This window comes from Lissotriton vulgaris, chromosome 2_1 (assembly GCF_964263255.1).
Source record: "Lissotriton vulgaris chromosome 2_1, aLisVul1.2, whole genome shotgun sequence".
Taxonomy (NCBI): domain Eukaryota; kingdom Metazoa; phylum Chordata; class Amphibia; order Caudata; family Salamandridae; genus Lissotriton; species Lissotriton vulgaris.
Window position 1 is genome coordinate 721800388 of NC_141687.1, and position 24634 is coordinate 721825021.

Sequence of the window (24634 nt, forward strand, 5' to 3'; positions counted from 1 at the left end):
CATACGCTTACAATTCACATTATGCAATTAGTAGAAAGTAAACTATACATAGCTGAAATACATTATGGGTCCGATGTAGGTAATAGGGAAATAACGATTCCTAAATACCGAATTTTACCGAATCGGTATTTAGAAATCGGTATTTCAGATGTAGGTAAGAATTCAGTAAAAAATACAGAATTCTTAATATTCGTTATTACCGAATCTGTAATTGAGATTCGGTACTAACGAATACCTACCCATTCATTCCTATGGGCTTGGAGGCCCATAGGAATGAATGTGAAGACATTCTGTATTACGGATTCAGTAATACCGAATCGGTAATACCGGGAGATATTTCAAGGGTGCCAGGGTGTCCAAAGGACATCCTGTTGCACCCCTGAAATGTGCATGTGTGCACATGTGGCAAACATGCATGCCATAAGGACATAGATGTGTGCCACATGGCACATTTCAAAAAGCAAAAAAGTGCTTTTTGAAAGGAAATCGCTACTTAACACCAACTTGAAGTTGGTGGTAAATAGCAATTCCTTAAGGCTGAGGTGCACTGTTTTAAGTGCTACCTACATTGCATTTAAGGAATCGGTATTACTGATTCCTTAAATGCAAGGCCAATAAGGAATCGGTATTTACAGATTCCTTATTACCAATTCCTTCCCTACATCCCACATGGCTAAATACCAGTTGGTAGCGGTGAAATTTAACGAATTTCACCGTTACCGACCAGTATTTGCCCACATACATCTGGCCCTAAATTCCTAAGAAAAGCAATTGTTGTAGTGATGCTCTTGAAATGAGTTAATTGCAATCATATGGTAATAATGATTCACTTTTCACACTTATATTTTTCCTTATTCATCATATTGCATGCAATTTACAATTTACACAACCTAAAAGTACACCACTAACTCATTTAGTGCACTTTTATATTTGCGTGAGCACAGAAAATTCGATTCATGGTGCCTCAGTCTCCTCTCTCTTTATAATAATCATTCCTTCTGGCGTAATCTTTAGGTCTGTGCTAGACAGCACATGCACTGTTTCGAAGAGACATGTTGTATTTAATCAGTGGACTTCAGCCCGCCCACAGGCTTCCCATTTGCTCTCTTCATCATCTATCTCATATTCTTTGTCACCATCTATCTCTGCCATGCACAGTCATGACTCTTCTTATGTTTACACCCCCCCCATCAGAGCATGGACTAAGTACTTGTAAACATCTACCATTTGTACGACCATTTTAGGACCTACTTTTTTCTTTCTTTTTCAGCACGCTTCACAGTGCTCGTGCTTTTACTAGGTCCATCTTCTCCCACCCTCCCTCATGCCCTGTCCATAGATCACCCCCTACCAGTCACTGCTTTTTGCTTTGTTGCTGTTTTCGGTTTCCCCACCTCCCCCATCTCATCTCTGCTTGCCCCATCCACAAATCACCCCTCCCCGACTCTGTCACTGCTTTAAACCCCCATTGTTGTCTTCGTTCTTGTGAGGGGTGTTTTTCTGCCTTTTAATGTCCTGTTAGTGTACAGCTGATTTGCTGATTGGAGCATTTGTGGACGGCTGCTATTACTTGGCACACGTGCAGTCTTTGTTTATTTTCCGCATGTGTGGGTACTAGGTGTATGTGTATGTTTGCAATATATGTGGTCGTTTGTCAATGGTGTATATAGCTGGAAAATCAGACCTCGAGTAAATCAGGTATGAGTTATCACAGGGCATGTCACAACTTCCAAAGTACCTGCGTCTTCTGCTGCAATTGCATAGCCACATTTCTCCTGTGTGAAATGATTGAACTGTTGGTACCTGTTGCTTCTCATTTCATAGGGTGGGACTCTATTTCTTCAAATTTCCCCCATTGTGACACTTTCCCAGGCTAAGTCTTGATATCTTCAAGAGTGTCCATGGAAAAGGTAGTTATTTTAATGTGGTTGCCCAAGCGATGTATTACTTTATGTTCACTACTGTATACCAGCCTACCACTGTGATCCTTTTGCTGGGTTTTTATAGTGCCAACACAACCTCAAAATAGTAAAGTGCTTTACATTAGCATCAGTTACTTTTTTTGTGCAGTTTCATATTGCGCCAACACCAACTGAAGGTATTGGAGGGGTTTAAATTACCACCAGTTCCTTTACAGAAGGACACATTAATGTTTGTGGGCTTGGGAAGATTAAGTGTTTTGCCCAGAATCAAGGATGTTAAGCCAAAGCCGAATTTTAAACCCAGGTTCTCAGCTCCATAGTCGACAGCTGTGGTCCTTACACCACATCGTCTCCCTAGCCTCGGCCTCAGTTCCACATTTTGTGATTACTGCCAAATCACTTAATCTCCCCGTGGCAGCCCGCATTTGCTCTTGGTTGCCTGTCAACCTCCTGCCCATCGCTATTTGCCTAGGGTGAATATCTGTTGTACAGATACCCTCTTTCCCCAGATCCTCTCCTCCCCCAGATCCCCTCCTCCCCTGACTCTGCTTTTCATTAGCACCTATTACACAATGACACATTCATAGTCGTATGCAGGGGAAAACGTAAGTGATTTGCTCAGATTCACAAACTGTTCAGTTGACCCCGAGATTCGAACCTGGTTCCACAGGTCCCCTATTGGCATCTCCGACCAATATGCCACATCCTCTCTTTACTTCAAAGCACCTCAATTGTTTATCACTTCCACATTTGTCCAGCAAGACCCTGTCAACCCCAAACAAGCATTGGCAAATCCAATAGTTCTCTGCAATGCCCAAGCTATTGACCTTGTCAATGTAAATGTATTTTAGCCATGTTGTCTAGCAGCACATCTGGTGTTCAGCATGGCTGAAAGTCACTGAAAAATGTTCTATGACGCGCCCAGCGCAGGCCATGTCATAGCACTTTTTGTGTTAGGTGGGGCCAGACAATAAACTCAATGCAGAGGGTGAAGAGACTCGGCATTCGTTAAACATCCTGTGATTCTGGGGTTTCAGTGACTTTCAGCCACGCTGAGCAGCAGATGTGCTACTATACAATATGGCTCATAGATATTCACATTGACAAGGCCAATAGCTCGGGCATTGCCAAGACCTGTTGGCTTTGCCAATGCTTGCTATTATTTAGTAACAAAGTGGTATGAATATATACCATGATTATCAATTTTACAGCCTTGTAAAAGTCTTTTTGAGATGAAACCAGAGACGTTTTAAGGCATGGCCAAAGTGGGCAATTATCCATGGCTCCCATCTTCCAATGGATCCTCTAGTAAAGTGAATGGGACTATCAAAAATCCTGCCATAGGAACATTGCTCGTTAAAACCAGCTTCTTTTTCTTATTTGACAACCGGGCATGCTTAACCGGACCCTAGGGACAGATTTACGAAGGGTTTGCAGTGCACCCGGGTAAAGTCACAGAGTCCTGTGCAAACTCTTACAAGGCTATTTATTTCCCAGCGTACAGGGTATTTAACCTGGAAGATACACTTTTCTCAGCACAAATGGCTCTTTCTGCTCCTTTGAACTACACATTGTGTCAAATGGGCCTTAATTAGGTGTGACTTGAGCAGATTAGCTCAGGTATTCAGATTTTGATGCAAAGCTTGATACACTAAGACATTTAAACCAGGCTTTGTGTAAAAAAAACTGCCTCCTTGAAGTAGGCACTAATATGATGAAATAATATCGTTTCTACAAACACTCTGCACATTGCATATGTGCTGCACTCTACAGCATACATTCAATGTGTGGAATGTTTAATAATGTATTATTCTAGGCATTGGATCTTGTACTGGAAGGGTATACTTCCTATACATATCCTGCACTAGACAGCACAAACACAACTCTTCACCATGGAACAAAGGTTGTGTGTGGCACTAGCTGAGTGTCTGTGCACCAGCTTAAGGGTAGTGAGCAACAACAAGATATTCTCAATGAATATTTGTCTGTTCAACTTTCACCCCCAAGGCAGCACATCAAGTTTAGTTGCTGCCATGTGCAAATACATAATAGATCTGCCCCTTAGTATGCACATCTGGGCTGCACAGCAAAGCATTTTCAGAATGTTGGTGGCAATTAAATTGAAAAATAATTAATGTTTTACTTACCCCTGTCTGGCTACCTGTATTTCTCTACCGATACTCGAGGATTGCGAGCCAACAAATGAACAGGGCAAGCCTAGCCAGAGGCAAGCCAGGGTTCTGATTTGGCTCTTAAACACCGTGCACGAGCCGAGCCCTGAAAATGTTTGCCATGTACATTTTACAACAAACATCACATTAAATATGATTAAGGTAAATCACAATTTTACAAAAAAGTGTATTTCTTTCACATTTGGAAGCTTTCACATTAATGCGTTCATAATGGCACAGCATTTGAGAATTACATCTTAATACCCCCACCGAGATGACCGGGCCATTATTGATCGACTAGGCAAATCAGTTGTCATGTGAACCCTGCATATAAAGGAGATTCTTATAGTTAGAGCAACATTATAGTCTATTAAATGAAACACAGTGTTTTCTACAACAGGTATTCGGAACACGGGTGTGTTTCATTTGTCAGAGTGAAGAAAAAGGAGTATCAGTAAAATGTATTCTAAATGCCCAAGATTACGCAATTTGGTTAAGCAGAGAAGCTCTGATTAATGAAGGTTTTCTTTTTACTAATCATCCATTAAATCTGTATCTATTTTTTCTCTCCTCTTTACCTCAAATGTAAAACTTGTTTTTAACTCTTTCCAGCAAGGTAGAACAGCGAGGGTGGAAGGCACGTTAAAACTCGCCTCGTCATGGACTCGAGCTTCCAACAAAACCTCTAGCTAGCAAGATTGTGGCTTCAGGCTCTGAACCTTTAGTGGTTCCACACCTTTACCTAATTCTATAGCTTAGTATTGGACGTTGCGCTTTATATATGTAGTAAATATGCTTGACCTGTTCTTCCTATGCCTGCCCATTGATGACATCGTTCAGTTTGTTAATAAAGCTTACTCGAGCCGGGAGCCACAGGCACAGTGTGAGTTTTGCAAATGTGGGTTTTGCTGTTAATACATATACATGTACAGAAAATACATTACTACTTAAGGTCTTTTTTTACCTCTACTCTCCGCTGATTGCCTTTTATCTGCCTTCTTCTGGACTGCATTCACAGCGGGGTACACACTGATTATAGTGTAACCAGGCGCTTTATAAATGTTTTTATTATTATTATTATACAGCTCCCTGCCTTAGGGCTCAATAGGCCTTTCTAAAGGGAGACTTACATATATTGCTAAGTGAGGTGGGGACTTTGCCAATATTTAAATTGACAAAGTCATAATGGCAGGGTCGCCACTGCCTTTCCAGTCAGCAGTGGTAGGCTGGGAGCCATTTTGTACATTGACACACACAGGGCGTACAAGCAGTGCTGCAGCCCTGGATGGCCAGTCTGCGGTACATGCCCTGGGTACCATATACTTTGGACTTATAAGTAAGTCAATTGTTGTCAATTGGGGATAGTCAATTCGACATACACTGTGTAATGGGTTCGAACACTGGCACTGAGGTCTGCTTAGCAGGCCTCAGTGCACTCTCAGAGTCGAAAAACCAGCAGCATCGGTCCAAAAACGCAGGGGTGAACATACTAAAGCATGCCTTTCCTTAGAATGTGGAAATGTTATCACCTAGGGTATTGATTTGTTTTGGTCATATTAAAATATTTTTTTCCACCACACTTTAGAATTACCCAAAAAAGTTTTCAATATTCTGAATTAAATGTATAGTTCATTTACAGACATTTAAATGTTGTTTTGTGCCTGAAAAATAAATACCATTGTACAGCACACCCCAAATAGCCAGCTAGGAAAATAACATCCTACAGCCGTTCTGGCACACATGGGTACCCAGCAGGATTGGCATATACAGCCTCTCATTTTGAAGTCAGAGAAAGAAAAATAAACAACAAGCCCCCTGGAAGACAGAGCCTGACACTTGACCTTTATCTTTGAATGCACAGCAAATGTGACAAGAGAAAAACAAGAATTAAATGCCGTTTACAGAAATTTAGTACTGGTGAAAGAATACCCTAAATAGGGTTTGGGCAAGGGAAGGGAGGAACACAGGCTGGACAGCCTAAACAAATAAAGCCAGCAAGTAGAAAGCAAGCAAATGTGAGGTACAAACCACAAAGCCAATGGTAAGCAATGGGGGGGAATGCATTCCCAGGGAAGGTTTCCGAATGTTCTCAAAATTTCATTAGCAAACCAGAGAATTGTGCTGTCTGGTAGGCTTTGACCTAAAAAAGGCCTGAAATCTTCAGGAGGAATGTGTTTAGTTGTGAAAATAGGAGAAGGACTGGCATCAGTGCTTAATTTGAGCTGCTGGTTTCTGGTGTTCATCACTGGCATTTAATCATCAACACCTGAGCTTTTCATGAGCACCATTTAAGGAGATATTCATTTGTGGTAGGCATGGGGCGATTAGGTGATTTGCCCTGAATCACAGGATGTTGAGCCGACACTGAGACTCGAACCTGGTTGCCCAGCTCCAAAGTCAACATCACTGGCCATCACGCCACATCATCTCTCCACTTTCATGGTTAGTAGTTGGTTCTGTTTTAGGAGGCACTAACGGGAGAAACGGGCTGGTGCAAGCTGCCTCCTAATCAAAGCTGCAGTACTTATTTTTTAGCAAATTAACCACTGACTGGCATGGAAGAGGGTCAGGGAGGGACCAGAGTGGAGAGAAGTAAGCCTGAAGACTTTCTGGCCAATTTGTTAAAAAACTCAAACTCACCCTGGCCCCGCTCTGGAAAAAGATCATAAACAGCTCCTAGACAACCGGAACCATGCCAGATTGCCTCAAAATCCGACAAGTCATGCCACTACTAAAAAAACACGGGCTCTGCCCCAAACAATCTCAATAACTTCAGGCCCGTCTCCAATATCCCATTCCTAGCCAACATCCTGGAAAGATGTGTTCTTCTCAAACTTACCCAACACATTGACAACAACACCCTTCTAGATCCTCACCAATCGGGCTTCTGAAAAAGTTGCCGCACAGAGACATCGATCCTGAATGGCATTGATGATGCCCACAAATCACTTGATTCGGACCGATGCTGTCTTCTCATACTCCTAGACCTATTGGCAGCCTTCAATACGGTAGACCACAAATTGCTCATTAATGTACTACAAGAAAGAGTTGGAGCTGAAGAGGTGGTCTTGCAGTGGTTTACCTACTTTCTGCAGAACCGCTCCCAAAGATTAAAAATTTTAAACTTCACGTCCGACCTACTCCTCATAAGGAGGGGCGTCCCCCAAGGATCAGTTCTCTCCCCATCACTGTTCAACATCTACATTGAGCCCCTCACCAACATACTCAAAAAAGTCAACATCCCCTTCTACCTCTATGCAGATGATACCCAGATCTACCTAGAAACTTCCTCCATTGGTAACATTCAGAGACTAAACGACACTCTTAGAAAAGTCCAACACTGGCTATCCCTCAATCACCTAAAACTCAACCAAGATAAGACCAAGACAAGACTAAACCAAGATCCTTCTCATACCCAACAAAGAGCAGACCCCCAAATCACCGAATGGCTAAAACCATTGATGCTCTCAACTGCAATCTCATCCCGGCCGACTCCGTAAAATCACTGGAAATCACTCTACACCCAAATGTAGACATGGTCAACATATCAAGAACACTGCAAAGAGCACTTTCCTCAACCTAAAACTACTTAACAAAATATAACTCTTCATCGCTCCCAAGGACCTGAAACAGGCTACACAATCCCTAGTTTTGTCCAGATTGGATTATGGGAATGCAACCCTCACAGGCAAGGCAAAATCTCACCTAGCTCCCCACAGATCAACTCTAAACGCAGCAGCCAGATTGGTCACTCAAGTAAAGAAATAGTAACACATCTCGCCCACTCTTAGAGAACTAAAATGGCTCCCAATCAAAATGCGTGCCAACTTCAGAATTGCTTGTCTCACACACAAAGCCCTGCACAATAACAAACCTGCCTACCTGGCCTCCAAACTGAATAAAGCTGGTCAAACAAGGAATCTCAGGAGTACCAACACTCTACTTCTCATTCCTCCGAAAACTCGCAACCAAAAAACCTTATCACGCTCTTTCTCTGGAAATGCGCCCAAAATCTGGAGCGCCGTGCTAGTCCATATCAGGACTATCCCCTCCTTCATAAAATTCAAAAGCCTGCTCAAAGGCCTCTTCCTCAACCAAACTCTTCCTAAGGGATAACTGCTGCCTATTGAGTATATAGTCAGTTTTGATAAGAAGACCTTTACTTCCCCTCCCTCTGGACTCGCTCCTGTGTCCCCCCTTCCCTAAATAAGACTTGTCACAAATCAATGTGTTAACTATTGTCACCCTGTATATTTGATTGCTACATGACAAATGTTGTAAAGCACTCCAATACCTTCGGGTCTGGCTAGTGCTATATTAAACACTTAAATAAATAAATAATAAATTAATAATGAATACATTTGTCTAAATCACTTGATAACTGAGCATGTTTTTTCCACTCTTGTCCAGTCTGAATAAAACCATTTTTATCATGATTTTATTTTTGTTTTTGTATGTTGTGACATTCATTGATTTGATTTTGATTTACTGTTCTTATTAAACATTGTTCTAATACAGCTGATTACCCCTGGTTTCTAGATGAATAATAAGAATGTCCCTTTTTGTAATAGTTATGTGAACTCTGATTGCAGTCATTGGCAGCAATTGTGACCCTGTGTGAGAGTCTCAAGTGAGTCAAGGACGAGCTGAGGATGACAGGATGCTCAGGGTTCTGAAAGAACTAACCTGGCAGGGAGGGACCATGAGATCATGTGATCATCCGTAGGCCCATTAAGTGGTTGGCTTAGATATTGCCTTGGCATAAATTGGGCCTTGACACTTATGGGTGTGAGGGGTAAGTGGAGGTGGGAAAGGACACCAAGTGCTTGACATTCATCAATACTAATAGCAGAGTGTCACATACATAGTGACAGCTGTTAGTGAAATGAACAATCCATTTTGCATGCACTTTGCTCACATAAAAAGCACTATGTGTGTTTTTCGGTAAGTTAATGTACTAAAATCTGACATCCTGTCAAGTCGGTCGCTTGTTGCAGTCACTGGCTAAGACCATATCAGGATTATTTGCATTGCTTTGTCTGAACAATGTGCCCTTTACACGTCGATGTGGTATTCTGTAAGCTTCAATGAAAACCGCTGTGTAATGCAACCTTATCACTGTCTCCTACAGGAAGCGAGAGCATGTCCAGTGGCTTTTGCGTGTTCTGTCCACTTCACCAACAGGAAGCCATGAAGTTGTTCTGTGAGACATGTGATGTCCTAACTTGCCGGAACTGCCTTCTTTTAGAGCACAAGGAACACAGGTACTGAACATATAATTAACCCAATATCTGAAAAATTCATGAAAGTGCAGGGGGAGTTTAACATTTTGTTACCACTTTATGTCAATGATTGCCTAAGTTTTTGATGTTGTGGAGAAAGCTGGTGGTACTGCAGCCCTCTTCTGTTCCTCAGATTTTAGTGTTAAAATAAAGTCTAACAACTGAACTAAATGAAGAAAAATAAATCAGCACTGATGCATTTCATAAATTATTCTGAATATTATGTTGACTTCGTTCATACACCACAAGACCACATTGGTGGAACCAAGTACTTTACTTGTTTGGGGTGACAGGTAACTCTTGAGTTGTTTTCTCACTGCTAGTATGCATGGTTCTTGCCACGTCCACAAGAGTCTAGTAAGGCCCAGCTAGTGTTTTTTTTTTTTAAAGAAGCATTTTATTGATATTTCACAGTTTTACATCCAACCATTCCATTCGCCTTGTACAAGAGGAAGGATAATACACAAGGTGTCATCAATAAGTCATCTATATGGAACAGGTACAGCATGGTAGCCCCCTATCCTTTTAACAGGTCCCTTTGGTGACGTTTAGTTTAATAATCTATGGTATCCCCACCATTTTTTCCAGATTTGATCATATTTAACAGGGCCTCCCCAGGCTTTGTAAATCGTTTTTCTTCCAGTTTACCGCACCAGCCCATCCCTTTGGACTAAAGGTGCCACCGAAAAGGGCAAATTGCGGGCTATGTCCTGTTTAGCTAATAGCATACCAAGGCCAACCAGGGCCCTGTCCCCTTTTGCCCCCACACCACCAACTCCTAAGGATCAGTGAGATTTGGTAAGATTAGAAGGAATGTAATAGGTAAATTAATTTGAAGTCTATGGTCTGAAGTAGCACTTTATCAGCATAACATCAACCAAGCAAGAACGTTGCGACTACGGACTGCTGCCCGGCTATCTTCTCGGCTGTGGCATGTCATCCCAGAGATCTGAGTCCTACAATTCGCTCTTGTAGGAGGGTATTCCTTTTCTTTGCACATTATTTATTGAACATTCACGTTACATTATATTAAAGTAATCAATTTATGTAGAGTGCTGCTGGAGTATTTTAACAGGAAACTGAAGGTGTTTGCTAAGGGGGTTAGAGAGCCCTGCACCCATTATCCACTGCTCCTCCAAACAAGTCTTTCAATATAGTGTGTAGTAGGATTTTTTGTATTCAACATATAAGATTCAGTTCAGTAAAAGCACACAGTGACTCCACTTTATGCAGTCACTCCACCACACAAGCTTTACTTTATTTTTCTGTCTTTGAGCAAGGGAGGGCGCTCTTTACAAAACAACATGTTTCTCCCAGTGCTGAAAAACCCATTAAAAGTCAGAAGACTGTGAATAAAACAACTTTTCATCAATATTCTAATTTTTATGCATTCTTTGAAGTACAATGCTGTCAGACAGCTGTCTTTATATTGCTCTGGTAATGACCATTACTTATTTCTGTGCTGGGTGAAAGTTTACCCTGTGGCAACCAGGGGTGGTTCCGCCGTAATGGCAGAGGAGCATTGCCCCACTGCCAGCAGAAGATAAATAAAATGATAATAAATGTTTTTTATTATTTATCTCTGTCTGCGCTGCTTATGTGGTAGGGGCCAGGACATAGCAAGGAGGAGTAGTGTTCACTTATAAGTGCGCATGCCAGTTTGGCTTGCTGTCTTACGCTGGCCAAACTAACATGCATACTTATGTTTCTCCAATCCGGCTGCGTTGGAGAAACGTCACAGGTTCCCAGGCACTGTCTGAGTGGCAAACAAGGCCACTCAGACCAATCCAAGCGCTGCTCTCATCTTATGAGAGCAGCTTCTGGATTCAGTGGGGAGCCTGTGCTTTCAGGCCCATCCACTTCCGGATGAGGAGAAGAGCAGGAGCAATGAGGCAGCGGGAGCGGGAGTGGAGCAGCAGGTGAGTAAATTTCTTTTTTTTTATTTCTCAACCCCCCTGCCCTGCCCTACCAGTTTCAAGTGGTGGCAGCCGCCACTGCAACGGAGGTGGGACATATGCGAGTGGTGAAAGCAAGAGAGAGCAAATATTAGAATGAGATGCAAGTAGTGGCACAAGAACAGAACAGTGTGAGGCATAATATATAGAATTTAACAGTTGGAAGGTTGCAGTTTTGCGGTGGTGTTAAGGCAGTCATTGAACCTGCTTCTTCAATAAATCGTATTTTCCTTTCCTTTCATGGGCGGAATTTGCGTAGTCACGCTATGCAAAGCTCTGCGAAACGGTAAAAAATCTCTGCGAGCATGCAAAAGTTCAGCGAACATGCAGAATTGCTTGTTCCGCATGTTCGCAATGCTTTTTTCCTGTTCGCAAACGCTGTTTGCGAAAGAAATATCTCGCGAACACGCATTTTGAAAGCGCGAACAAGCTAAAAATTCTGCGGAGACGCAGAACATGGAATTTTTGGCAATTCCGCAATCTCCTTGGAACTCGAAATTACCAAATTTACACGAATTCCGCAAGCGGAACGGAATTTACCACCCAGGCCTAATTCTCACTACACAGCATAGACTCTGCACCTGCTAGCAAAAGTCAGCTGACATTTAAGTGGCAGCTAGGATTTTTATTAAAAAGTAGACGTTATGTTTTAATAATGATTGGGTACTTTTCAGTGGCATAAGAAGGTCGCCATGTAACCTAGGAACACTAAAACAGCAAAACAGATACTAATTGGGGCGACATGGGCCCCTCACAGCACCTGGAACTGGTACCACTGCACCGCTTCACTGGTGATAGCTATGCCCGATATGGTTATTTAACTTTTAATTGGTTATGCAATACAGATCATGCTTAGAAGTAGAATATAGATTTATTGGTTGTAAATTCAGGTCACACCTCTTGGTTTTAGCTTCATTATTTGCCCCTATAGATATCATGGGTATTTGAAAAATTGAATGCATGCCTCATTCAACTCAAATCACACTAAACATTTGGCTTTCTCCAGTCCCGGAGCCAATGTATACGATTCGGTTCTTACCAGTGTTGCCTGATATCATTTAGAAAATCAGTCTAATATAACATAATTGTCAGAAATTGAGCTGTTGTTTGATTGGGGTGGGGACATTAGTCAACCAGCAACCACAATCATAGTCGGGGTAAGGGTCAGGCAAACCCTAAATTAATTTTTTCTCACCCTCTGATAGCTTGGCACAGAGCAGCATTTTCCCAGGAGGCTGGAAGGGTGGGGGCCGGTTTTGGAGCAATGGGGCCACTTTTGTTACTGGGGGTAGGTTTTGCAGCAATACTGAAATATTGGCCCCCAGTAACAAAAACAGCAGTGCTGGGAGATAGTTTGTTTTGTTAAGCAGCTGTGCTTCACTCCGTCCCCCTCCACCCGGTATGGGGTCCAGTCTGACAAAATTGCAAGGGCTGCTTTGGGTTCCTAGTCCGGCCCTACCCAAACCTTTTCTTTTATTACATGTAAGTCACCCATAAGGTAGGACCTAGGCAGCCCTGTGGGCAGGGTGCACTGTATTTAAAAGATAGGAGTTGCACTTCGGAGTTTTACATGCCCTGCTAAATTTGTTTCACATTACTATAAGGCCTATCTCTCCCATAGGTAGCATTGGGATTGCCTTAAAACATCTTTTTAGTGTAATTTCCAATTGGGAAAAATATAGAGATTTGGAGTTTGGTATCTCAAGACTCACAATTTAAAATCACAACTCATGGTGAAATCAGATTTTAAATTGTACGTATGAAAATTTCACTTTTAGAAAGTTGGCATTTTCTTACTTTAACCATTCTGTGCCTCTGCCTGTCTCTAAATACACGTCCGGGTTGGGTGACAGCTGGGCTTAGTGCGTTCCCTCGACACAGTCACCCACAAAGGGAGCTGGGGTGTGACATTTGCATCCTGATGGCCCATCCCCAGGCTCACAGGCCTTCCTGAGGTAAATTAGGTTGTGTATCAGATTTACCCTGATTCAGATTGTGGTCCCTACTTGGACAGGGTGCAAAGCTCTGCCAACTAGAGACCCGGTTTTTATTAGAGCTTACTTGGGATATTTGATCACGCTGGACAGTGACAAAGTGAAAAGATCAGGCTGACCATGATGGAGTGCAGGCCGGATACAGGGACCCAGTGAGTCCCGCTGAACAAAAGTACCCTAATTCTGGTTGTATCGGTGAAGGCGCAGGATGCAGCCAAGTTATGCATCGGTGTCATTCCTGCATCAGAGGAGATGTGATGATTTTTTTCATGCAACTGCGGCAATGCATCTGTTCCAAAGGATGATGCCCCTGTTCCAAATTGCGACTGTTCCAGAGGCGATGTGCTGGGTTTCTCCACGCAGTGGAGGTGATGCATCGATCTCCTCCACAGCGATGCAGTGGTTCAGAAGACAATGCAGTGGTTCTGGTCCCGCAACAGTGGTGATGCTTCGATTCTGCTCTCACAGCAGAGGATGTATTGGTTCAACTGGAACAAACACCTTAGGCCCACTTCCAAGGGTCCAGGACTGGGGTTGCACCACTTGTCAGGGTAGACTGACAGATTGCAGAGTCCAGGTGTTGGAGCAGGATGGTTGGAAGACTTTTATGTCCGTGAGACTTCAGATCAGGAGGCCAACCCTTGGAGTAATTATGGGATCAAGTGATGCAGGTCAAGTCCTTCTCACGCAGGGAAGAGGGAGCAGCAGAACAACACAGCAATGCAGAAATATACCAAACAGCAGTCCAGCAGAGTGGCAGTTCTTCCAGCAGCACAGCAGTTCTTCCTGGCAGAGTGGTCACAGGTCCAGAAAGTCTACTGAGGTCATGGTGTCAGAGGTCCAGTGCTTATACTCGGTTGGGCTTTGAAGTGGACGAGACTTCGAAGACAGAGCTTTGAAGTGCACAGAGGTCCTCCCTTCCTCTCCTGGCTCCATGCTCACTACAGGGGGGCATGGAGCTCTTTGAGTGGGGCCATGACATAGCCTGTTCAGGTGTAAGTCAGGCTGGTTCCAGCTCCTCCCATCAAGTCACACCTAAGCTCTCATTGTGTGTGGCTGTCTATGGGAAAATAAACAAAGCCCAGCTGTCACCCACCCAGACTGAACAGAGACAGGCAGCAGGCACCAAAGGGCTAAAGTAAGAAAATGCCAACTTTCTAAAAGTGGCATTTTCAGAATTGCAATTTAAAATCTGGCTTTGCCATAAGTTGTGATTTTAAATTGTGATTCCAGAGACACCAGTCTTGGAGGTCTTATCTCTTCCCAATTGGACATTACGCTTACAAAATATAATGAGGTCATCCCAATGTTATCCTATGGGAGAGATAGGCCTTGCAATAGTGAAAACGACTTTTGGGAGTTTTTCCACTACCAAGACATTTAAAACTTAAAAGTACATGGCTTGCCTTTTAAATCCACCGCACCATTCCCTGTAGGTTATTAAGGGCCTACCTTAGGGGTGAACTATATGTATGAAAAGGAAAGGTTAGTGCCTGGCAAAAGGGTTGCTTGGCCAGGTCGACATGGCAGTGTAAACTTCAAACACAGACTCTGCAGTGGCTGGCTTGAGATATGATTAAAAGGCAGCCTAAGTAGGTGGCACAATCAGCGCTGCAGGCCCACTAGTAGCAATTAATCTACAGGCCCTGGTACCAGGTCTACCATATTACTGGGGACTTTTAAGTAAATTAAACATGCCAACTGGGGATGAACCAATATTACCATGTTTAGGGGAGCAGAAGGACTTTAGCACTGGTTAGCAGAGTCCTAATGCCAGAAAATATAAGGTCATAAAAATGGAGGGGCGGAGGCAAAAAGTAGGTGTAAGACCATCCTAAGGCTGTCAGGTCTAACAATATTTTACTAAAAAATCTTCTTTAAAAATGTATTTTGTGGGGAGGAGCTACGCGCGCATCCAAGATGGTCGCGTGAGCAGAGAGCTCCCGAGACCTGCGCTGCCCTTATTGATCTATCCTTCCGAAATCCTGGTTACTTTGATGGGCTTTTGAAGTGCTACTCTTGCTGATCCTGCTGCTGCACTTTTGGGGGCCGAGATCGGACTTCGGGAACCATATCTACGTCGTCCTATGTTTTCTGGCCTAGCTCCGGACGGGGCCGGGGACTCTGCTGCTTTGGATGGCCGAACAGTAATTCAACAACAACGGTCGCCTGGCATCTGCCCAACCGGTGGTGTGTCACTTTCACTTTCGGTTTCTCTTCCATCCTTGAACTGACCGCCTGGGACCTAATCTGCACTCCTGGCTTTGGTGGTCTACCCAGCTGTACGTCTTCATCACAGCCCCGGATCAGCGGTCTGTGAGTTTTGTGAGACTGTGAATTTCGGAGTCCGGAGGGTCGCTGCCATTTTATCGCACCCGGGAAGACCCAACGGGGTGCTGATTCCAACATGGCGATGAAACCCGAGCTGGAGAAGCGGAGGAAAGTCACCAATCGTGGAGGATCGGTCCAGTCTAACGTGATAGATCGTTATACTCAGCCAAGAGGATCCCCCAGCGCTGCCAGCCGCAGTATTGAGGACCTGAGGACGGACATGACAGCCACATCGGAGGTGTCCCTTCAAGACCTACTGGCCGCCATTACAGGACTCAAGGCAGATATGGGTCAGCAATATGAGGCCATCGTGTCCAAAATAGACACGGTGGCGGTTGATGTTACCCTTATTCGAGTCGACTTGGCTAAAACTAACGAGAGGGTCAAGGCACTGGACCTTAAAGCTACCAGTCTGGTGACAGACATGGCGGAAGCGCAGTCGGAGATCGGGAATCTACGGTCGTCGCATGATTTACTGGCCAGACGTATGGAGGAGTACGATAACAGGGCCCGACGGAACAACATCCGCCTGGTCGGGGTACCGGAGGATAGTGGTGCTGCCTCGATCGATTTACTGGTCGAGGATTTAATTGTTGCCAAACTTGCTCCCGCAGGCCTTAGTAAGTTCTTTGCGGTTGAGCGTGCGTACCGCTTCCCGGGTGGACAGGTCAAGCCGGGGGCTCCCCCGAGGCCTATTATTGCTAGGCTATTTCACTTTCGGGACAGGGACGCCATTCTTCAGGCCTCTCGCAAGCACGGCCCGCTGAAGTTTGAGAACAGCTCCATTTCTATCTACCCTGACTTTACTCCTCAAGTGCAGCGGCAACGATCCGGATTCCTGGGAGTGAAACGTCGCCTGAGAGACTTGGGACTTAAATATGCGATGCTGTTCCCCGCTCGCCTACGTATCGAGTACAGGGAACGTGCTTTCTTCTTCGATCAACCGGACAGTGTCAGTGACTGGCTGGACTCATTGCCAAAGGATGATGCCGAGAGCGGAGGGCCCGGAGGCGCGGACGAAGGCGCAACGGCGCAGGAATGACTTTGGGTCCTGAGGTCCGATTTTGGGTTGTAACTTTTTGCAGAGTATTTTTATATGCTTTCACCTTTAGGCCCAGGGGTGGGGCGGGTTGGGGTAGTCTCTCCCTTCCTCCTCAGGGGTTCTTCGTGTAGATTCCGGAAGGGGCGACAGGCACACTGCAGTTTGGGGTGGCTTATCAGTCAGCAGGGGTGCAGGGTGGGAGGTGTTGTAACGGGTTCTTGGTTGGGGGGTGGGAGGTGGGGGTCTTGGTTGTGTTTTGTGTTCTATGTTTTCTTTTTCACATGGTACTGTATCGCTTGCATGTATCCTTGCTCTGAGGCTCTGGGAGGGGGTGGTTCGGGAGTCTTACTGGAATGGGGGGGTGACATGAAAGTGCTATCTTGGAACGTTAATGGTTTGGGAGACAGGATCAAACGTGGTATTGTGCTGCAATTTATCAGACGTCATTCCCCTGATGTTGTTTTACTCCAGGAAACCCACTTGATAGGCAATGCTTGTAAAGCTCTTGACCGCCGAGGTTATCGACTTGTAGCTCACGCTGGATTTACATCCGGTTCCCGAGGGGTTGGTATAATGGTGAAATCCTCCTTGGCTCTTGAAATAGATGATGTCACCCTCGATGATCGGGGTCGATATGCTGCTGTCTCGGGGAGATGGGAGGGGAGGATGATTGTAATTGTTGCTGTTTATGTTCCCCCGGGACTGCAGGCTACCACTTATGCTGACCTTGGTAGGACTCTTCTAGGGCTTCCAGATGGTCTCCTGATCATAGGTGGGGATTTCAATTCGGTAATGTCGGGCGAGTGTGACCGGCTGCCCCCTAGAGTTCTGCCGTTGTCCCAGATGTGGCTGACTGACTTGACTGAAACCTTCGGGTTGGTGGATGTCTGGCGGATGTTGCACCCCTCACAAACTCAGTACACTTTTCACTCTGGTGCTCATGGCAGCCTCTCAAGGATTGATTATTTTTTGATGCTAACTGCTAACTCCTCCTTGGTGCGTGAAATCCGGCATCTCCCTAGGGGTATCTCTGACCATTCCCCCTTGTTACTCGAGGTTTCGGTGGGAGGCTTTTCCGGAAGAAGAGTTCCTCCTGTTCCCCCCTGGCACTTTAGGAATCCTCAGCTTCGCTCGAATTTGGTTAAGGCGATCGATTGTTATTTTGATGAGAATGTGGGTTCGGTCGCTTCCTCTACGACCTTGTGGGAGGCCTTTAAAACCGTTATACGGGGTTCCGCGTTGTCCCTTATTGCAGCTGATAGGAAGGCTAGGAGGGAGGCTGTGTCGGCCCTTGAGGCCGAAATAACTACGCTCGAAAGTGGGTTGGGTGGAGATGATACACCTGCACTTTTACACTCCTTAGAACTGAAGCAGGCAGATTATAGAGCCCTGGTGACTGATGCTGCTAAGGTGATGCGTATGAATCAGGTAGGCCGTCTTTACGATGTGGGTGATAAGGCTAGTAAACTCCTGGCGTGGCTGGACAAGGCTGAGAGACTGAACCGTGTGGTGCCCGTTATCACCCGTGAGAATGATGAATGTGTGACTGATCCGGGGGAGATCGTTGAATGTTTTGTGGATCATTTCCGAATGGTGTACAGATCAGTGAGTGACCGTGATGAGGCTGACTCCTGTTTACTTTTGCGCGACATTGCACTACCTTGTGTCTCGGAGGAGGATAGATTAGCTCTGGAGACTCCTATCACAGTGGACGAGATCGCTCCTGCCATTAGGTCCTTGCGATGGGGCCCAATGGTTTGCCTATCGAGCTCTATAAACTCCGACCGGACAAAATGGCTGCCCATTTGCGCACTATGTTTCTTGATGCATTCGTGGCGGGCGTCCTTCCATCCAAACAGCGCTTGGCTACTATAGTGGTCATCTACAAGGATGGCAAGCCCCGTGACCGATGCACCTCTTATCGCCCCATCTCGTTGCTCAACGCTGAGCCCAAAATTCTGGCCAAAGTCCTGGCTAATCGTCTATTGTCTGTGATCTGCGACTTGATCCATCCGGATCAGTCCGGTTTCAATCCCCATCGAAACACAGCTCTTAATCTCCGTAGACTCCACAGCGTTCTCGCGAGAGCTGAGGCTCTCACTGAGCCTGCAGTAGTGGCCTCCCTGGATGCTACAATGGCCTTCGACACCATTGAGTGGCCATATTTGTGGGCGGCCCTTTCCAAGTTTGGTTTTGGTCCTAGCTTCATTGCATGGGTGCGGCTCCTATAGGAACAACCGTTAGCCCAAGTCGTGGTTTACGGCATAGGCTCTGATTCATTTCCATTGGGACGTGGCACCCGTCGGGGGTGCCCGCTCTCCCCACTTCTCTTCGCATTGGCATTGGAACCCCTTGCAGCATGGCTTCGCTGGGAGCCTTCGATTAAAGGGATCCGGTGGACACCGGATCTGGAGGATCGCGTCTCACTCTATGCTGACGATATCCTTCTCTATTTCACCTCACCTCAGAAATCTCTAAACGTGCTCTTCGATGTTCTCACCTCCTTTGGTAAGAACTCCGGGCTTGTTATTAACTGGACCAAGTCGTGTGTCTATGTTATAGCGGGGGTGTTGCCTCCGCTGCCTCGTAGGTTCCCGATCCAGGTGGCAGAGGATGGCTTTAAATATTTGGGAATTTTTATTTCCATGGACTCCTCCGTGCGCTATGATCGTAATCTTTACGCTCCTCTTCGTCGCCTCAAGCAGGATGTACGAAGGTGGCGTGATTTGCCCTTGTCTCCATTGGGACGAGCGGCACTTTTTAAAATGATGTCCCTCCCCCGGTTTTTATATGCCTTACAGAACTTTTTCGATCCTGTTCCCGCTCGCTATTTCCGCGAGGTTGAAGGCCTTCAGAGGCTTCTGATTTGGGACGGACGAGCCCGTATCTCTCTATCAAAACTCACGCTCCCCTGGTACGATGGCCGTATTGCTCTGCCTGACATCAGACATTATTACTGGGCCTCACAATTAAGTGCAATTAACCATGTGACGTATTCTCCAGGACCCGCTCCCGCTTTCGCTATGGATAAACTCCTGTTGCCGGGCGGCAACTTCAATAGAGACTTATATTCGAAGTCACCACTCCGGCTCTTGACTGGTCCCACGAAGTGTGCCGTACGTGCCTGGAAGGATGCGACTGTGGCTACAGGTTGGGGTGATAGATTGACGCGCATGACCCCGCTGTATGATTCTGAACGCCTGGGTAGCCTGTGGCGGGCGAAAGAGTTTGATAGATGGGATATGATTGGTATTAGCAAGGTGGAGGATCTTTGGGCCAGAGGAACAGTAAAATCCTTTGAGGCCCTGAAGGTAGAGTATCAACTGGTTGACAAGGAGTATTTTCGTTACCTTCAGGTGCGGTACGCCCTGCTCTCTGCTTTTCCCCCCGGGACGGAAATCCCCCAGTCGTCCCCGCTGGAAGATCGTATTCTTGACGGCCATGTCCCGGATAGTACGATTTCCTTAATTTATAAAAAACTCATTAACACTAGGGCTGACCTTCTGGTGAAGCTTCGGGCCTCCTGGGTGGCAGACGGTCTCGAATTGGACGACGAAGACTGGCAAATGGCAATTTCCTCCCCTAAGAAGGTTGCTATTCCGGCTCGGCTCCGTTTTGTGCAATTGAAGGTCCTCCATCGAGTCTATGTGACTGGTATGCGTCTGGTACGAATGGGGCTCGCAACTGAGGGATTGTGTAGGCGTGGCTGTGGTATGAATGGTACTTTTCTTCATATTTTGTGGGAATGCCCGGTTATTTCTGCTTTCTGGTCTAGGATCCATGATGTGATGGGGCGTGTTACTGGGGTCCCCCTCCTTCCTGAGGCTAGGCGCTGCCTGCTTAATGTATGGGAGCCTACGGATTGTACGGCCGCTCAGACCTTTTGGATCACCCTGGGCAACATGGTTGCCAAGAGGGACATAGCGCAGCTCTGGGGCTCCCACAGACCGCCTGGACTCAGTGCCTGAAAAGATAACATGGATTGGTGCATGTTTCGCGAGAAGACGGTTTATGAGGCTCGGGGTCGTCCTAGGAAATGGGGTAGAATCTGGGTGCAATGGAACGAATACCGTGGTGACATTTGTACCCCGCCACTTGATTACACTGACACCATTCCCTCCTCCCCATAATTGACGTTCCCTTAATCAGCGTCCATTCTTAACACTCCTTTCATTGTTTCCCTCCCCTAGTAGACCTGCTTCCATTCTTATATACTGATTTCCCGCTTTTCCTCCCCTCCCGTGAACTTGCCATTGCTTTACCATGTGTTTGTTTTTTGTTGTTTGTTCGACTTCGACAAAATTACAAAAATTGAACCTTCAGTATCCTTTATATGATGTTTAATGCCACTACACCGTAATGAAGCGATATACGGCCTTTTCCGCAGTGTAATGTGGTGGATACTTTGCTCTCTTGTCATAGCGGCCGGCCCGAAGGGGTTGTAGGCAGACGCTGTGTATTGTGCATTTGATAAATAAAGGTTTTAACATTTTTTTTTTTTTTAAATGTATTTTGTGCAATAACAGATCACCACCATATAACACTATAACACAAAATTACCATAAACGTTACAGTCTAATCAAAATGATTTATTTCATTCACGTAACAGCATTGAAACAGACAATTCAAACAAATAATGAATAATTTAAAAAGTACATAATTCAGTGATAGTCTTTACAAAATGTCATCATTCTAACAGAGGATTTGTCAGTCATTGATTAGTCTTTCCTTGAGCTAATTCAAATGCTCCTTAAGCCTTGCCACTGCTCTGAGGAAGTTAGATACCATCGACAAATATTCCAATGACAATTTTAAAGTGAACAAAAACACAGACAGGTACAAGCATCATTGGTGCCGTTTGCGATTCCTTAATTGCGAAAATTAAGGAATCGCAATTAAGGAATCGCAAACGGCAATGCTTCAAAAAATCGCATAATTTTTAGCGATTCCTTATTTTTCCTTAATTGCGATTCACAATTTGCAAATCGCAATTAAGGAATCGCTTCCCATTGATTCATATGGGCCAAAAGGCCCATAGTAATGAATGGGAAGACAATCTCAATTTGCGATTCGCAATTAGCTAATCGCAAATTGAGATTGCGATTTCAAGGGTGCAGGGGTGTCCAAAGGACACCCTGTTGCACCCCTGAAATCAATCTATGCACATATGTTGTGCACATACATGCCCTAAGGGCATGTGTGTGCACAACATGACAGTTAAAAAAATGCACAAAATTGCATTTTGTAGATAATTCGCAAATTACTATGAGGTCCAACCTCATGGTAATTTTTTCCTCCTAATTGCGATTTCGCAATTCTTTTTGGGTGTCATGCATTGCATTTAAGGAATCGCAAATTGCGATTCCTTAAATGCAATCGCATTTTCCGAAATCGCAAAAATTAGCGATTTCTTGGAGTTTTGGATTGATGCATCCCAAATAGTGATTTGGGAATCGCAAACGGACTAATTTTGCGATTCGCACCGTTTGCGATTCCTAAATCACTTGATGCATGTGGCTGTAAAAGTGGTCAAGAATTACTTATTTTAAAATACAAAAGGAGATGGAAGGATGCATGCAATAAGTTTAACCAATGTCTATCGGGCAGTTCAGCCGTACTGTACCGGATTGGTGTCAGTACAACGCGATGTTTTACAACGCGTTCCGTTACAACGCGATTTTTACATCGCAAATACCATTACAATGCATGCCATTACAACGCATGGCATTACATAGCAGATGGTATTACAACGCATACCATTACATCGTAAGTATTGGTAAGTATATCTTTTTTTTAAAAAATGTAATAAAGTTAATTAAATTAATTTAAAATAATAAAAATAATATAACATTATTAAAACAGTAATTAATTTAATTATAGTAATTTAAAATAATATAATTAATGATATATAAAAAATTTATAAATAGAAAATAATATAATGTAATTAATTACAATAAATATAATTATAATTTAATTAAGTTATAAATAATACATAATATAATTATAATTAATAAAATTAAAAGAATTTAATTAATTAAACTTTTTTAAATAATATAATTTAATTATAATCGTTTATTAATACAATTAAATTAATAATTGTAAATATTGTTATTAATTGAATTAAATTAAATAAAATTAATTTAATTAATTTAATTTATATAAAGTCGTAATACCCCTGTACCCCAAAACCCAAACACTGCCCTAAAACCTAAAAACACCCCTGTACCCCAAAACCCAAACCCTGCCCTAAAACCTAAAAACACCCCTGTACCCCAAAACCCAAACCCTGCCCTAAAACCTAAAAACACCCCTGTACCCCAAAACCCAAACCCTACCCTAAAACCTAAAAACACCCCTGTACCCCAAAACCCAAACACTGCCCTAAAACCTAAAAACACCCCTGTACCCCAAAACCCAAACCCTGCCCTAAAACCTAAAAACACCCCTGTACCCCAAAACCCAAACACTGCCCTAAAACCTAAAAACACCCCTGTACCCCAAAACCCAAACCCTGCCCTAAAACCTAAAAACACCCCTGTACCCCAAAACCCAAACACTGCCCTAAAACCTAAAAACACCCCTGTACCCCAAAACCCAAACCCTACCCTAAAACCTAAAAACACCCCTGTACCCCAAAACCCAAACCCTGCCCTAAAACCTAAAAACACCCCTGTACCCCAAAACCCAAACCCTACCCTAAAACCTAAAAACACCCCTGTACCCCAAAACCCAAACCCTGCCCTAAAACCTAAAAACACCCCTGTACCCCAAAACCCAAACCCTACCCTAAAACCTAAAAACACCCCTGTACCCCAAAACCCAAACCCTACCCTAAAACCTAAAAACACCCCTGTACCCCAAAACCCAAACCCTACCCTAAAACCTAAAAACACCCCTGTACCCCAAAACCCAAACCCTGCCCTAAAACCTAAAAACACCCCTGTACCCCAAAACCCAAACACTGCCCTAAAACCTAAAAATACCCAAACACCCCAAAACATATACATCAGTACCCCAAAACATATACTCCTATACTCATACTTATTTTAAAAAATACTTAAATTAATATATTTAATTTATAATATTTAAAAACGAAATAAATATTTTTTTATAATTAATAATAATTAAATCAATAATAACATATTAAATAAAAAAAAAAAAAAAATTATATACTTACCAATACTTACGATGTAATGGTATGCGTTGTAATACCATCTGCTATGTAATGCCATGCGTTGTAATGGCATGCATTGTAATGGTATTTGCGATGTAATAGCTGCGTTGTAACAGCATTACGTTGTAAAAGTTCCGTTGTAACGGTAACACACCACTGTACCCAATAGAGCAGGTTTAAGACGTGATTTGCCTGGTAAGCAAAAGAATGATGAGTTGGCTTGCTATCCCGAGCTATTACCAGTGGCCAGACTCATTGCAAGCATTCCTCCATCACCTTTTGTGCGTTTAATACAATTACGTATACCCTTATTCATCTGTACAGGGGATAGAAACTTCATACGAGGTTACTGGTAGAACAAACAAAGCGTGTTGCAGTCTATCTGGAAAAGAATTACCATCACAATATACGCAAACTTTAGTACTCATAGGAAGATTCAAATGAATGTGCATTGCTGTAAAGGTACAGGCATTTCCTTAATTGGGCATGCTTGTGGGAGCACGGTGAGCCAGGCTGTAGGGTATTACACATGTTTACTATATTGTAGGACGATTAGTATACAAGGGACCACATGGCAGGACTCTGTGAGTAATGAAGTGTAGATTGCAAAAGGGAGTGTGGTAAATTATCCTACTATGAGGAAAGTAGAGAATTATTTTTACATATTGATTGTGTCTTTGTCAATGCATTTGGGAAAACATTCCCTGTTCGTAATTTTTAATCAGCATTTTAGGCTATAGTATGTTTTTTAGTAGCAGATAAG

The 24634-nt window shown here is 44.0% G+C and overlaps 1 protein-coding gene across 2 annotated transcripts in view; it reads left to right on the forward strand.

Moving 5' to 3' along the window:
• The window catches only part of TRIM66 (tripartite motif containing 66), an 862818-nt gene that overhangs the window by 572196 nt on the left and 265988 nt on the right, over window positions 1-24634 (forward strand). For both annotated transcript variants that reach the window (XM_086956002.1, XM_086956003.1), the window contains exon 4: window positions 9225-9357. In XM_086956002.1, the coding sequence (XP_086812128.1) occupies window positions 9225-9357 (133 nt within the window). The remainder of the gene's footprint in view (window positions 1-9224; window positions 9358-24634) is intronic.